The 12,402-nt window shown below is 43.7% G+C and overlaps 1 protein-coding gene across 1 annotated transcript in view; it reads right to left on the bottom strand.

Annotated features, from left to right (window-relative positions):
- Positions 1 to 6,649, bottom strand: part of USH2A (usherin) — a 396,481-nt gene extending 389,832 nt beyond the window's left edge. The window contains exons 1-2 of the mRNA XM_036354768.1: positions 6,165 to 6,649; positions 1,739 to 1,904 (exon numbers count right to left, since the gene is read on the bottom strand). Coding sequence (XP_036210661.1) covers positions 1,739 to 1,904; positions 6,165 to 6,649 — 651 coding nt within the window. The remainder of the gene's footprint in view (positions 1 to 1,738; positions 1,905 to 6,164) is intronic.
- Positions 6,650 to 12,402: the final 5,753 nt, after the last annotated feature.

Genomic DNA, 12,402 nt, shown 5'->3' with positions numbered 1-12,402 from the left:
AGATTTAAAGATTTATGAAGAAGTTTTGCCTAAACTAGGAAAGGCTCATATTTGACGTGTATTGAGAAGATAATGCTGATCTCAAGAGGCACTCTAAGAGCCTCTTACTCCCAGGAGAGGGACTCGGTCCTGGTCCCCTTCCCATTTAGATGGCTTTTAATCAACTGCCGCTGCCAACACATGGCACAGGCTCACAGACAAGGCAACATTTTAACGGCAAGTCAAAAGAATTTTTTTATCATCGTTGATACCAACGTATGAAAACATATTGATTTGACATCTTCTGCAGATTCCCCTTCTTTGGCAGTTTCTATTTGCACATTTTTCACACTATAACCCAGTCCTGTGGTACTAGTCAGTGGCTAGAATGGACCATTTGGAGATATAGGACAGATTAGGCTCCTCTCTGCTAAATACTGAACAATGGGAGGTAAGCTCTGACAAACTGAACCCATCTGCTCTACAGTCCTAACCTGGGATCAGGCATGACCACCCCTTTGCAGGTCCTTTCAATGCTGGTGGCCTAGAAATATGGCTCCCTGCCAAGTGCATGTGCTAAACTCACAGTCTAACTAAAAGCTGAGCAGATAAGGCATAAAATGCTGATTGACTATCACTTCACCAATACCTTCCTATAGAAATCAACCATTGTGGCCGCTCTGTATTGCTACTTTAAACATTCTTCCCAAGGCTTTTCATGCACAGCTATGCAAATGCATGGCATGATTTCATTTACAACCAGGCACAACAAAGATATGTACAAAGTGTACGTCTATCACCAAGAACAATTTCTATGCTGAAACAGACTCTAAAACCCAGACCACAATCCTCAAGGGCCTAAGGAAGTCCACTATCTCCCTGCTGCTGGGTGGGATAAAAATGTGAGAAATCAAATATTATTCTTATTTTAAAAACGGGGATATATATATATATATATATATATATATATATATATATATATATACACACACACCCACCCCCTGGTGCAAATGCGATTCACAAGGACCACTGTCCGGATGCCCCGATGGGAACATATGCTGAGAACTGCACACACAGTACCTCTGGCATGAGAGGCAAAGCTGACTCTTAGCCGCACAGGCCCAGCCAGTGCCTTGCAGACACGAAAGGATAAACCCTGTCTCTTCCGGGAACCATAAACTAACAGACATCTCACAGTTCTCTCAGCCTTTAGCAGCTTCTAAGGTTAATACAAACTGTGGCTGACAACTAAAGTAATCATATAACACCTTCTGAGTGTCTTATGTGTCAAGTTCATTAGTCCTAAGGTCAGCATTTTAATGCAACAGCCAAATTTTATTCCCATCATCAGATGCTATCTGCAAAAGGCAGCTGCGAAAGCCAGGCAGGGCTTTCCACGCTGCCGCGGCCAGTAACGTTACTTCTAGACACGAAAAAAAGCCCTCACGCATTTCTGAACAAGAGAAAACATACTAACCAAAGGCAACAAAAATTTCATGAGGGTATTATTACTCGAGAAAGCATTGTCCTAAGCTTCCGTGGGAGTTTTCCCAGCAATTTTGAGGGGACAATGCTGGTCTATCAAGAGATGCATCATTAGGTCATTTAAATACCGATTCTCTTGAGTAGTCATTTGCACATGCTTGAAAGCTAAAAAGAACCAGCTTCAGATCCTGTGGGGAAGATGCCATTGAAAGGAAAGAAAGGAAGACAGATTGGTATGTTTAACCAAATGTTAAATATGTTTTATTTTACTCACCTGCACACTCAGATGGATCCATTTCTTCACAAGAATTCTCCCCAGTGTCATTACTTTTATTGGAGGCTGCAAACCATTTACTGTGCGATAATAAAACGTGGTTTCTTTCTCCGATACTGTAAGTTTGAACACAATCTGCCCGTGCGCCATCTTCTCTATAATACACCTTGGGAAGCAACCGGAGAGAAAAAAGGTCAGCATCCGTCCAAAAGACAGGCGAAGGCATCGCACATTTTCAGAGCAAGCTTCATTCCGAATAAGAAGCCCTCTCATTTCAATTAAAAAAATGGAGTTCTTACTGATAATATATCCCTTAGAACCTCAGCACCCTTTATTAGACATTCATGGTGCAAACAGAAGTGGCTGAATCATCCCGCAAAAACTAACATTCAGCTGCTGGGTTCATTAGTTCCTCTGCTATTTCTTTTATAAGCAGCAGCACAATCATCTCCTGGGTATTGAGTCACCAGTGCACATCTTTTCTTTTTCTTAATGTAAAGAAAATTTACTATCCATAGAGGGCTCTAAACAGCTCCATTTATTTTTAATGTATTTTCATTAATTTCAGAGAGGAAGGAAGAAGGAGAGAGAGAAAGAAACATCAATGATGAGAGAGAATCATTGATCGGCTGCCTTGTGCTACTGGGGATCAAGCCCGCACCCCGGGCATGTGCCCTGACCGGGAATTGAACTGTGACCTCCTGGTTCATAGGTTGATGCCAGGCTAAACAGCTCTGTTTAATTCCCACGGTGAAATGGAGAACTGACCACTATAGTCTTTACCTCCTTGTTGGCCACCGGCCAGAAGCCAAAGCTGGTGTCTGTAAGATGACTGGCCGGCTGACCCTGACCACACAGCCCGTGGCACTGATCTTGGATGACGGATCATCCAATATTTGGAGAACATAGTTAAATAATATTCTGATAAAAAGAATTTTCAGAAAATATCTAGTCTTCATTCAGGCCGGTTATCAAATTATTATTATTTTTAAATCACTTCTATCCTAATCACAGTGATATTCTTTTCCCATCCCTTTAAATAGGTTTTGGCATTTTTATATTTTACCTTTGTTATTCTTTATATTGGCTTATGTTCAATATAAAATTTTTTACATTAATTATATCACTGTGTATTTCTGGCCATTCTGGGTCCACTTAAGCCCCATTCCTCTCTATCATATTTCAACCTCAGCAAGTCAACTTTTTAGCAGAAAACAGATTATGAATGCTTGCTAGTTGCCTTCTAAGTGGATTATTCCCAAAGATCTGCTGTTTAAACAGCAATATCACACCTGGCCAGGGTGGCTCAGTGTTTGAGCTTCAAACTATGAACCAGGAAGTCACAGTTTGATTCCTGGTCAGGGCATATGCCCGTGTTGTGGGCTCAATTCCCAATAGGGAGCTTGTAGGAGGCCACCGATCAATGATTCTCTCTCATCATTGATGTTTCTATTCCTCTCTCCCTCTCCCTTCCTCTCTGTAATCAATAAAAATGCATTTAAAAATAAATAAATAAAGAGCAATGTCACTGACAGTAGCCGTCATCATCTCCTGGAATGACTAGCTGTTGACAGCTTGCATCTCACAGATGAGAACTCAAGAAGGTGGTACACCCAGGTAGGAGAATTCCATCAGGTATTGGAAGAGTCTGGGTCCCTTTCTTCATGCAGCTGCCTCCCACTCGCCCGGACATCTCCATCCTTATGCCTGAGCCCTCCCAGGTCAAGACTGTAGAAGGGGCCTTCCTTTGAGCTCAATTAACACATGGTCCTCCCTCTCTAATAACACTAATCAATCTGTCTTCCCTTAATATCGTGAGTTTTCTGAGATATGTCAAAGATTGAAGGGGCAACTGAAAGATTGGGCCAACCAAGAATTATTGCTACAGATGTTTTAAAACATTCCTTAAATAGCACACTTTTCACAAACTATTCCTTCTCACTTGCATTTATTATTTCCTAGAGTTTAGACATAAGAGTAAGCTTAGAGAACACTTAATAGTCACTATTTTACTGCCATTATTTTTTTAATATATTTTATTGATTTTTTACAGAGAGGAAGGGAGAGAGATAGAGAGTTAGAAACATCGATGAGAGAGAAACATCGATCAGCTGCCTCCTGCACATCTCCTACTGGGGATATGCCTGCAACCCAGGTACATGCCCTTGACCGGAATCGAACCTGGGACCTTTCAGTCCGCAGGCCAACGCTCTATCCACTGAGCCAAACCGGTTTCGGCTTTACTGCCATTATTTTATAATATTTTGTACATATATTTGGTGATAAAGTTAAGAGAGTAAATATATATTTTGGGCAAATAGATTAAGTTGATATAAATGTTTTATATAAAGTAGAAATAAGGTTTTATAGAAATTCTACTATGATTTAACCCTTCACTGGGTGGTTATTTTTAAGTCACTGGAAATGAAAGTCTCTCTTTATTCTATAATTCCAGGTCTTAAACAATCTAAGAAAAAAACTGCCTCTATTCCTTTTTCTTGAGTTTCAATCTACATGTTAGCATTTGACCATTACTCAAAGATGAATTTACCAAATGCAGGTTTATTTCCCCAAGCTTACTAAAAATGCATTTCTTAATATGTTATTATCTTCCTTGCTATTTTGTTTGCTTGTAAACATACTAGCTTTAGTAGATAATGAATGTGAGAGGAAGGCAGGTAGCAAAATATTTAGGAACTGGATTTATTCTGCTCCTGGATAAACAATAATTGGATAATCCGAGTTTTGTTTGTTTTACTTATCTAGTGCAACCACTCCGAAATTTCCCCAATTCCCATAAGTATTTTCATTTTGAGAATGGAAATGACCTTGATGCATAGAACTCCCAAAACTGTAAGCCATGTGCTATGGCCTCTATAAATACTCCTCTGTCTTATTTATACAAAAGTGATGCCAATAGGAATGGGTTTGGTACAGATATATCCTTTGGAAAAAAAATACTTTGTCCTACTCATACTTGTCAAGAGATCGTTTTTAAAGATGGCACTCTAGTTACATAAATGGAGTTGTCTGGACTTACTGACATTTCAAACAGTAAGAAAGCAGGGTTTTCTTTTAGGGTGACACAGAAATTGAGATGATGGTTTCTGATGATTTTCACTCCCAAATTTTTTTTAATGAAAATATGCCAACTCACTTGGCAAATTAAAACCAAACACCCAAGACATCTAAAGCCTATTTGTTTACGAGACTGTAAGACTTAATCTGGTTTATTTCCCAAGTTTTTAGATATTTGGCCAACAGTCTCACACAATGAAAAGGTCACATGGGGAAGAGACAAAGGCCCTAAAAACAGCAGCGGTTCTCAACCTGTGGGTCGCGACCCCTTTGGCGGTCGAACGACCCTTTCACAGGGGTCGCCTAAGACCATCCTGCATATCAGATATTTACATTATGATTCATAACAGTAGCAACATTACAGTTATGAAATAGCAATGAAATAATTTTATGGTTGGGTCACAACATGAGGAACTGTATTTAAAGGGCCAGAAGGTTGAGAACCACTGTCCTATGGGAAGACAAAAGATAACAGGCCTCCAGACTGTCCTACTTATTCCAATTTCCAGACTGGCTCTAGACACTGAGGAAAACACCTTAGATGTCAGTTTTAGAGACTATTACAGAATGAAAAGCATGTGATCATATGAACTGATAAGACAGGAGGTTAAGGAAGCCCCACTCCAAACTCACTGAAGGCATCTCTACTGGGATCCACAACATAATAGCTTTGAGAATCTTTCATGCTTCCCTACATATTTCCTAAGAGATGAGAACACCACAAGGTAAAGGGCCAAAAGTTATGCCTTTTTCAAGGATGGAGGATTATTCCTTTATTCAACTCCTAACACTGGGCATTTCCCATGAGTCAAACAAACTTCTCTTGGGAAAGCCAAGATACCGGAAACACACACAGATGTCTGAAGCACTAAGCTCTCAGAGAGCTACCTGCCTAATGACAAGTTCATACTCTGGTAGGAGCAGATTACTTATGCAAACTTCGACTAAAACTTTGAAAATATCAATTCTTTGTACTACCAGCCCCCATGTCCTAAAACTCACTGAGCCTGAATCTGCTCTGACGGCTAAGACAAAGGTGGAGCTAAATGAACTACCAGGAAACCCAGGAGTCAGGTGTGTAAACATGACTGCCTGCAATGAACCATTTTAACATATGCTTTTCGGAGGCCTCACTTCATTATAGAAAGGAGACAGCACTTGTTAAATTTAGGGGAAATGTTTGCAGTGTACTCTGGAGTAGAAAAGACTACCATCTGAGTTGAGCTTCAAAGGCCTGGGTTTCACAGATGGAGCCTTCCTTTCTGGTCTGGAATTCCAGTTGTAAGCATCTTGGCTACAATTGATTTTTCAGGCTCCCAGGAAAGCGTACACTCACTCGACTACTTACATTACACCTTCCCGCTCGGGTTTCAACCACACAGCCAACGTAAATGATGCCGCCAGCCTCGGAGGAGGAGGAGAAGAAACGCAGCTCGTGTGATTTCCGAACATAAAACTCGTGGAATTTTGAGGGGAGTCAGGGCGCAGATCCTGCGTGTCTGCAGCCACGCAGCCCCCCAGGCCTGTGGAGAAGAGGGCTGTGTAGGCTGGGGGTGCAGATCTGTGGGGGCAATCCTGAACGCAAAGCCTCTGGGTGCAGGACTGGAGACTTTCGGCGACCGCAGAGCTATGGCAAAACGTGCTGTGGTCTGGGAGTCCGCACGTGGCGTGGGTTGGCACGATGGACACGGTCTTGAAGGCTCCCACGTTCTCCAGCTTCGGGAAGAGGCCCTGCGAGTCAGCCCAGGAGATGAGCGCAAAATAGGCCACGATCAAGGTCTCCGTGATGCGCAACAAGAGGCCCCAGCTCAGGGAGAGAGCCAGGCCATTCATGTTTACAGAAAAGCATCCTCGTCCGGACCGAGCATCCCCACGTAAGTCAGGAGGCCAACGTCACTCGCAGCAACACACCAACGCCGGGCGCAGTAAGGAGCCTGGAGATCCTGCTTTTTCGGGAAAATGCAGAGGCGGTTTCACCCCGAGGTAACACCACGGACGTCCTGGGAGATGGGCAAGGCATGGGGAGCAGCTGGTGTCTGGGAACCAGAAGCAGAGTGTCAGGTGACAGCCGCATCAGTAGAACTTGAGTTCTTCCTGAGAAAGAGGACTTGGAGCCCGTGACAAGAACCACCACTGAGCTTTCTAAACCAACAAACACTGGGAAGGACTTCCTTTTGGCAAATACTCATTCTTTGGGCCAATATCCTCATTTTGCTGAGCACATCAGGCACTCTCAAGCCCATAGGGCAACCAGACTTATAAATATATACACAGGCATCTATCTTTATTATGTTTTCACCACAATAAACCCAGATGGTTACTCTCCACCCAAGACCCAGCACTACCTGCTGCACCAGGTGAAGAGCCGGGTGGGTTTGCTCTGCGCACCGCACCCCGTGCTGGAACACAGAGCTGACTTGCTCATGCCAGAATGAAGCCTGCAAAGTGCTCGTGGCCTTTCCCCGTTAGCCCCGCACATGCAGCAACTTTAAGCTCCCAGCAAAGCAGCTTAGCAGCCCAATGCCATCTGTCTGTCCCGGGCCTTAGCATTTAGCAAATGCTTACACTCCTGTTTCCTCCTCTGACTACGTATGGACAGGTTAAATACGGACCTCCTAATACTGTGTAAGTAACTGTATTGACAAATAAGCCCAGTTACCATTTCTTTATTGCATCTCAACCGGTCCCCTCAGTGCAACAAATGCTCTTCACAGGACCCCAGTCCCTCGTTGCCTGGCAACACCACAGTGACCCTCATTACTTCTACCAAATAGGCTGCAACGGCAGAAGGGCTGCCAGGAAGCTTTGGCTGCCCACTATGGAATCCGGCACAGCAAACACGGGGTTACCTGAAACAGCGCAGTCAGCTGGGAGGCCCGCCTGGAACTGAGCTCCCCCAGCTGCCAGCAGGTGCCTGGAGCACGGGGAGGGACCTGGAGGGGCCAGGCGTGCATACTTTTAAAGTAGCAGTACATCTTACCCTTTAATCCCCATTGCCCCTCCTCCTTCCACTTTCATGGTGTCATCAAAATGATCTGCCACTATTAGCAACACAGCAAATAACTTCCGGAGTGCGCTCACTCTTCTGGATACAAATGTATTGATCACCTACTAGAGGCTTGGTCCATGCATGAAAGTTTCTTTTGACTATTCAGTTTCTGCATTCCTTAGCTTAGATACCCTCCTCTAAATACACACCCTTCTCTACATGACCAGGAGCCTCTGATGTTATCTAAGAAGGTTGCATTTGGACTTGGATGATCAGGGATTTTAAGGGCATTGCAGAAGCAACAGGATGCCTGACCTGACTTTTTGGCCACTTGATTGGACATAAATATGAGTGCATTTATGAATGCATGCTTGATGTCAGTCAGTTCTAAGTAGTTTCTATTACATCCAAACTCTCTCTTTTGTACCACCTGGGATATCTCATCTTAAATGCGAAGTATTCTAAAGCAACTAATACTTCTCTCTCCATTTTTATGTTAAAAATAGAAAACCCATTAGAGAAAAAAATGGTCAATTGTGGTTTTGTTTTCTGGAAGTTATCATATTTAGAGAAATGTTTAGAAGTGGCAGAGATGTTTGTATGGTGTTTCTTGTAAGACAGCAAAACAAACCCAAAGTGACTTCTCTCACATCTTTCTTTAGTTTCTGTGAGAGATCTGAAAGCCACAGCCCTTGTACAGATCAGCTTCATCAATCAGCACAGGCTGCTTCCGGAGAAAATCTGCACCTTGTGTCACACTATCCTATTCTCTACTTGTTGACAATTACAATTTTGCAAGGGTGATACTTTAAATTAAAAACAAGCTTTAATATAAAAGCAGCTAATATGTAATATGTAAATTCTGAGAGCTGGGGAAAATAAGTTTTGAAATATACACATACGCACACATATATGTTTATCTTCTATACTAATAAAAGGGTAATATGCTAATTAGACCTGGAGCTCTTCCAGGAGACCTTCCGGATGTCCTACTGGACAAAGCCATGGTGGCGGGGCCAAGGCAGAGGAGGTTGCGGTGATCAGGCCAGGAGGGGAGGGCACTTGGGGGTGATCAGGCTGGTGGGGGGGGGGCAGTTGGGGGCGGGGGGGGGCAGTTGGGGGCGAGCAGGCCAGTGGGGGAGGCAGTTGGGGGTAAGCAGGCTGGCAGGGGGCAGTTGGGGGCGATCAGACCAGCAGGGGGGACAGTTGAGGGCAATCAGGCCAGCAGGCAGAGTGGTTGGGGCAATCAGGTAGGCAGGCAGGTGAGCAGTTAGGAGCCAGTGGTCCTGGATTGTGAGAGGGATGTCCAAATGCCAGTTTAGGCCTGATCCCACTAAACCGGCAGTCGGACATCCCCTGAGGGGTCCCAGATTGGAAAGGGTGGAGGCAGGACAGGCTGAGGGACACTCTCCCTCCCCGTGCACTAATCTCGTATACTAGGCACATATACACACTAGTATATGTGTGTGTGTGTGTGTGTGTGTGTGTGTGTGTGTGTGTGACAAGAAGACTTAAACAATGGATTATTCAAACCTACTATTAAATAGTAACTAATGCTTGTCTTCAAAAAAGCTATTCAATGGCTGGCTTCTCTTTGTCCCTAGAGAATCCAAGGACTAACTTTATTTTTCTTAATTGATTTTTGGAGAGAGAGAAAGGGGGGGAGGGGGTGGGAGAGAAAGAGAAACATCATTTTGTTGTTGCACGTATTTCTGCATTCATTGGTTGCTTCTTGTATGTGCCCTGACCAGGGATTGAATCCGCAATCTTGCCATGTCAGGACAATGCTCTATCCTCCTGAGCCACCTGGCCAGGGCCTAACGTTAATTTTTTTTTATTTTGAAGATCTTTATTAAGCCATTCACGAATCAGCATCCCATCTAGCACCTAGAAGCGCTCTCCAACATTAATTTTTAATTGTGGTGCCTCTGTGTATATTTTGGGTCTCCATTCTGGATATTAGAATTCTCCTACCACGTAACTCCTGCTTTGTCATAGGAAGTCATGACTCAAAATAGGCAATCTAAGATTAGCGACTCTGCTCCATTTCAGAAACGCTGCCTGTAATTTGCAAAGGCAGGCAGTGGATTGACATCTCCCTCAACTTTCGTGCTCAGTACTATCAATCCTGGGGACACTTCTGGTAACTGAACTGGGCGCCAAAAGTTCCAGTGTACAGGAGAAAATGTTAGTTAAACATATGTGGCCCTGTGCTATTATTTTTTTAAAGATGTTTTATTGATTTTTAAAGAGAGAGAAAGAGGGGGGGAGGGGGGAGAGAGAGATCAATGTGGGAGCAAAACAGCGATCAGCTGCCTCCTGCATGCCCCCCATCAGGATGGAACCCACAACCTGGGCATGTGTCCAGACTGGGAATCGAACCAGCAAGCCCTATGTGCATGGGACAATAAGATGCAGAGACACTGGTGAGGGAGTATTTTTAGTAGACTTAGGGAGAAAAAAAGGTCAAATGAATGAACCACATAGCCTCCATCACCCAGCCCATCGTGAAAGGTCAGACTATTTCATGGTTTAGAAGCTCCAGAGAAAGTCTGGGGTAAATCCTGGCTTTACCACCTAACAGCTGAGTGTTCTTAAACAGGTGATATAAGTAAGTTCCCTCTGCTTCAGCTTCCTCATCTATAAAATCAAAATATTTTATAGGATTGTTGAGGGATGAACTATAGAGAACACGAAGCAATGACTGGGTTTTCACTGCTAGCTCTCCATTATATATTTCCCAATTTATATTAGTGAGTTTTTCTGTAATTGTATATCCAAAGGCCACAGAGAGGAAATACTGCCATATATTTCTCTATCGTGAACGTCTACCCAACACTTTTATGGATTATCTGCTCTGATCTTTGTAACAACCCTACAAATGAGAGACAATACCACTCCCAAAATGAAGGCAATGAGAACTGGGGCTCAAGTGGCTTTCTCAAAGTCACTTAATTAGTAAGTGGCAAAGCCTGACAATCGCCCCGCTGATCTAGACTGAGCCGACAACTCCTCATCCTACTCTGAAGGAGAACTGATCTGACTTTCAGGGAAGGGATGGGTGCTGAATTGTGCCTGAGAGTCAACAGTGTTTGTGGAGAGAGAAAATGAGCATTTCAAGTGACAGGACAACCGAGTGAAGGAAGAAAGTTTGGAAGAAGCCTGCTACATATGTGGGCCACATCTTTTCTGTAAAAATATGTAGACAGATACCATCCAGTCTCTCACATGAGGTTTATCAGATTTGTAATTTTTTTCTCTGAAAAAGTTCAAAGCTTTAACAAGGGTGTCAATGTAGTAACTTTTAGGAGCCTCCATTTTTATTCACTAAGTCCTAGACGTTATCATTCTATTGCCTGGATCAAAACTCCTGGACACGTGTTCTTATAAATTCTTAAATTACGCAAACTCTCAGATGATCAAAGCATTGTACTTGTCTGAGGCATAAAAGCTTCGCAGTGGCATTTCGGGTTACACTGGGACCCAGGAGAACGTGACACCCCTGACAGCATGTGGCAGGCTACCCAAGGCCCGTGCGTTCCTTCTCCGGAGCCTTGGCGACGGCCCAGACCCAGCCCGGCAGGTGAATTCAAAGGGGATTCCTAGCTCTGCCCCCGGCCGTGAAATAACAGCTGCCAAGCAGTGTGGGACAGGGCATGGCAGGCAAGGCAATGGCTGGTGAGCGGGACAAACAGGTGGGTGTGGCTCTGAAAATGACAATGACAACGACAATGCCTGCAGAAGGACAGCAGGCTAGCAGAGCGCAGGACTCCGCTCCAGCCAAACAGGTGATCGGCGATCATTAAGGGTCAAGTTTCTCCCAAGGCCTGTGTTCCCTGAGTGCTGTGGCCCCTTTCACAAAGTGGGAAAGCCTCGGAGTGCCTGCAACCCATGGGTGTATGGTTTCAACATGCTTTGGGCAAAAAAGTGCCCTTACACTGAAAGAAGAAACAGGGAGACAGCAGGATTCAGAGGATGGACAGTGAGCTAAGCAGCTTCAGTTGGTGTCAGAAACTCAACCCAGTTGAATCACACCTAAAACAGTGCCATAGAGTGAAAAAAAAGTGCGACATTTAGAGTGAGATGGAGGACATAAAAATCATGACGGTGCAAATAGTTTTGCTTAGAAGGAAAGGCAAACTGCGTTTCAAAGGTGTGTTTTTTTAACAGAAGGAAAACACGGAATACGCTATCAGTAAGCTCTGTAATTCTACTCTGGCATTCTCCATGTAATTTATTTATGTGGTTTATTATTATCCTTTTTAAGTTCAAAAGCCAAAGGCTTCATAAAGAGAAGAGGGGAGAATTAGAAAAAAAATGATTAGGGTAATAAAACTTGAGCAAATACATTTGCAGAACAACTTCTAAAACATATGGAAGCACGATCGTTTTCAGTATAACTCAGTTTGAGAAACAAGGGATTTTACTTGGAAACTGCATAGATCAGGGACATGACGCTCACTTCTGTTGGGACTAATCATTGCTCATGCTTGACCAGGGACCCAGGTCTCCTGATGGGACGCTGGCGTCAGTCCCTCCACACCCATAGATGGAGTTGATAACTGTAAAATCGAATCTTCATGAAGAAAGGAGTGAA

Source organism: Myotis myotis, unplaced genomic scaffold (genome assembly GCF_014108235.1).
Source record: "Myotis myotis isolate mMyoMyo1 unplaced genomic scaffold, mMyoMyo1.p scaffold_m19_p_21, whole genome shotgun sequence".
Lineage (NCBI taxonomy): Eukaryota > Metazoa > Chordata > Mammalia > Chiroptera > Vespertilionidae > Myotis > Myotis myotis.
The sequence above is the reverse complement of the archived record's forward strand: the minus strand, read 5'-3'. Positions and strand labels throughout refer to the sequence as shown.